This window comes from Alexandromys fortis, unplaced genomic scaffold, assembly GCF_014885135.2.
Source record: "Alexandromys fortis isolate MF-2015 unplaced genomic scaffold, M_Fortis_MF-2015_v1.1 scaffold_3898, whole genome shotgun sequence".
Taxonomy (NCBI): Eukaryota; Metazoa; Chordata; class Mammalia; order Rodentia; family Cricetidae; genus Alexandromys; species Alexandromys fortis.
The window spans coordinates 1-2,538 of NW_026071758.1; the positions used below are offsets into that span (position 1 = coordinate 1).

The following is a 2,538-nucleotide window of genomic DNA, read 5'->3' on the forward strand; positions in this document are numbered from 1 at the left end:
AGCCCTGGCTGTCCTGGAACTTGCTCTGCCGACCAGGCTGGCCTCAAACTCAGTGATCCATCTGCCTCTGCCTCCCAAGTGCTGGGATTAAAGGTGGGTGCCACCACAGCCTGGCTTTTCCTTTGTGTTTTATGTCATTTGGGTTGCCGTACTCACCCACATCTCTTGTCCTACGATTTAAGCCTATACCTGTGATCAAGGTGGTGCTATGTACTAGGGGATACAGAAGCACCACTGTTTATCAACGTCCTGCACTCTAATTCAGGAGGCAGGGTAGAGCATGCGGACGCATTAAAGAAAAGGGGAAGCCACCAGATAGGTCAAGTGACTTTGGAAAAGTCCAACCATCAGAAATGCACATGATAGGTACTCAGTAAACAGCAGTGGAGTGGGCAGCGGTCACCTGGGCTGTCCTGGCGTGTCTCCTGATGCAGCAAGCGGAATCTGTTAACAGAGTTGGCTTTCTTATTTTCCCAAATTGGGAAATCTAAGTTTTGACATGTATTTTTTCAATGACCTTAACTACTCCCAACCCCCTAAGGCTCAACAAAGGAATACTCACTCACCTTAATATCATAGGAAGGCACACTTTAAGAAAACACATATATGCACAACCCTGCAACCTTTAAGGTATCAGACACATTCATTATGACAAGAAAGATTACTCTGGGGCCGGAGCATGGTTTTAATAGCACAATCAGACTCATCAAAGAAAAGATAAGAAACAACTCAAATGTTCCCACACAGACGGACAAATTTATCAATTACCAGTCATAATCAAACCATCTTTCTGAAATTTATAGTCTGGCACCAAAGGTTTTGTTGTAGAAAATCAGTACCAATGCACATTTTCCAGAATAAGGCTACCAGCTCAGCCATTCCCATTAAATGACCAAGGACAAGAGGAGATGAGCTTCCACCTGAAATGGCCTCTGACCCCAGGATCCAGCCCCAGCATCCAGGGGTCTCAGCAACTCTCCTGAGTAAGTAGGATGTCAGTGTCCACCCATACTGTAGAGTGAAAAGGGCCAAGGAAAAAACACTGTGCCCCGGAGTAGACCTAAGACCTGGGCTAAGGACCCCCTGATCTGACCCAGAACCAGGGCCTAAAATCCCACTAATCCCTGAGCTTGCCCCAGAGTCAGGCTGCAGAATCCCACCAATCCCTGAGCACAGAATCCCACCAATCCCTGAGGTCCCTGAGCACAAAATTCCACCAATCCCTGAGTATGAAGTCCCACCACCAATCCTTGAGCTCAGCCCAGAATCAGACCAGAAACATCCACCAATCCCGGGTGACCCTGGTGAGCTCCACCCCCTCAATCCTGTATCATCTCCACCCTGTTCAATTTGCCGCTGCTTCTCACCCCTGAGGCAGCCGCTCTCCTGGATTCTTCCTTCCCAATAAATCTCTTGAGTGAGGTTTGTTGTGCAGTGTGGTTTGACATTTTTGCCGGAGCAGAGCCCAGATGTAATAACTTTCACAGGAGCCAAAGAGCGGAGCAGAACTGTAACACTTTCGCTGGGGAAGAGCTGTTCCACCCGAGGGGCCCTGAGCAGAGCTGGAACCGCTTCGCTGGGCAAACACTCCCCGGCCAGAGCAGGGTTGTTACATTTGCCTTGACGTGCCTTTCCCGGAGCAGGACTGGAAGCTGCGCCACTTACAGTGACTCTGGTATTCCTGGGCTCCCGGCTGCCAGGATACCTCTCCATCTGAGCTGCAGTGTTTACACCTGCGCTTCCTGGCACTGATGAAGTCAGCATTTGGCAAACCTTGGAACAAGAGGATTCAGTTTCACGTCTCTTATCTTTAGGTCTTCACCTAAGTTCTAGACCCTGTGTGCACCAGTCACACCTTCTCCCATGTTTTGACTCCCCAATCCACTGTTTCTCCCTGGGTCTTAATAAGCACAATCGTCCACCCTCTTAAAAGTCTGAAATCACAAATCATCCTTGACTTTTCCTCCCCTCTGTTTCTCACAGGCAAGCTATCGTGAAGGCCTATTACTTCCAAATCCAAACAGAAGCCCAGAATCTGTGTTTCTAGAACCTTCTCGTTCTGCGTTCTCCCATCTTCCACCACCTTCTCTCACCGGCAGTTCACACCCGAGACACCGACAGTGGCCTCAGGTTGTTTTCAGGCTGAGCCCCCTGCCAGCCCATCCCACCGAGGTCTCTCCCACGTTGGACTGTGCTCTCTGCAGGCTCTTCCTCTAGACCACAGCTCCTCACACTTCTTCCAGGTCTCAGTACATCTCTCCCAGCTCCTCCCATGCTAGTCCAATGACAGGCGCATCTCCACCACCTTTCCCGTTAGCTGGAAGTTTCACAGGACAAAGATGATATCCACCGTCCACCAGCGTACTCAGCGCTAGAACAGGGAGTGAGCAGCTTGCTCAATTTGGCTTGAGTGAATGAATGTTTTGAAGACGACTCTCCAATGCTCACAAGTTTTTCTATCGTGCATCCAACCGTTGCCACGAACCACAAACAGTAGATTCCCCACTTTCTCAGCCCTTCCACTCCTCATGCCTCCCC

The 2,538-nt window shown here is 49.8% G+C and overlaps 1 protein-coding gene across 1 annotated transcript; it reads right to left on the reverse strand.

The window, feature by feature from the left end:
* Positions 1-109: 109 nt before the first annotated feature.
* LOC126496400 (uncharacterized) lies at positions 110-2,479 on the reverse strand. The gene is made up of 2 exons (XM_050133911.1): positions 2,094-2,479; positions 110-1,773 (listed from the first exon to the last, which is right to left on the reverse strand). Exon 2 carries the CDS (start codon positions 1,762-1,764, stop codon positions 778-780), a length of 987 nt encoding a protein of 328 aa, XP_049989868.1. The 5' UTR covers positions 1,765-1,773; positions 2,094-2,479; the 3' UTR covers positions 110-777.
* Positions 2,480-2,538: the final 59 nt, after the last annotated feature.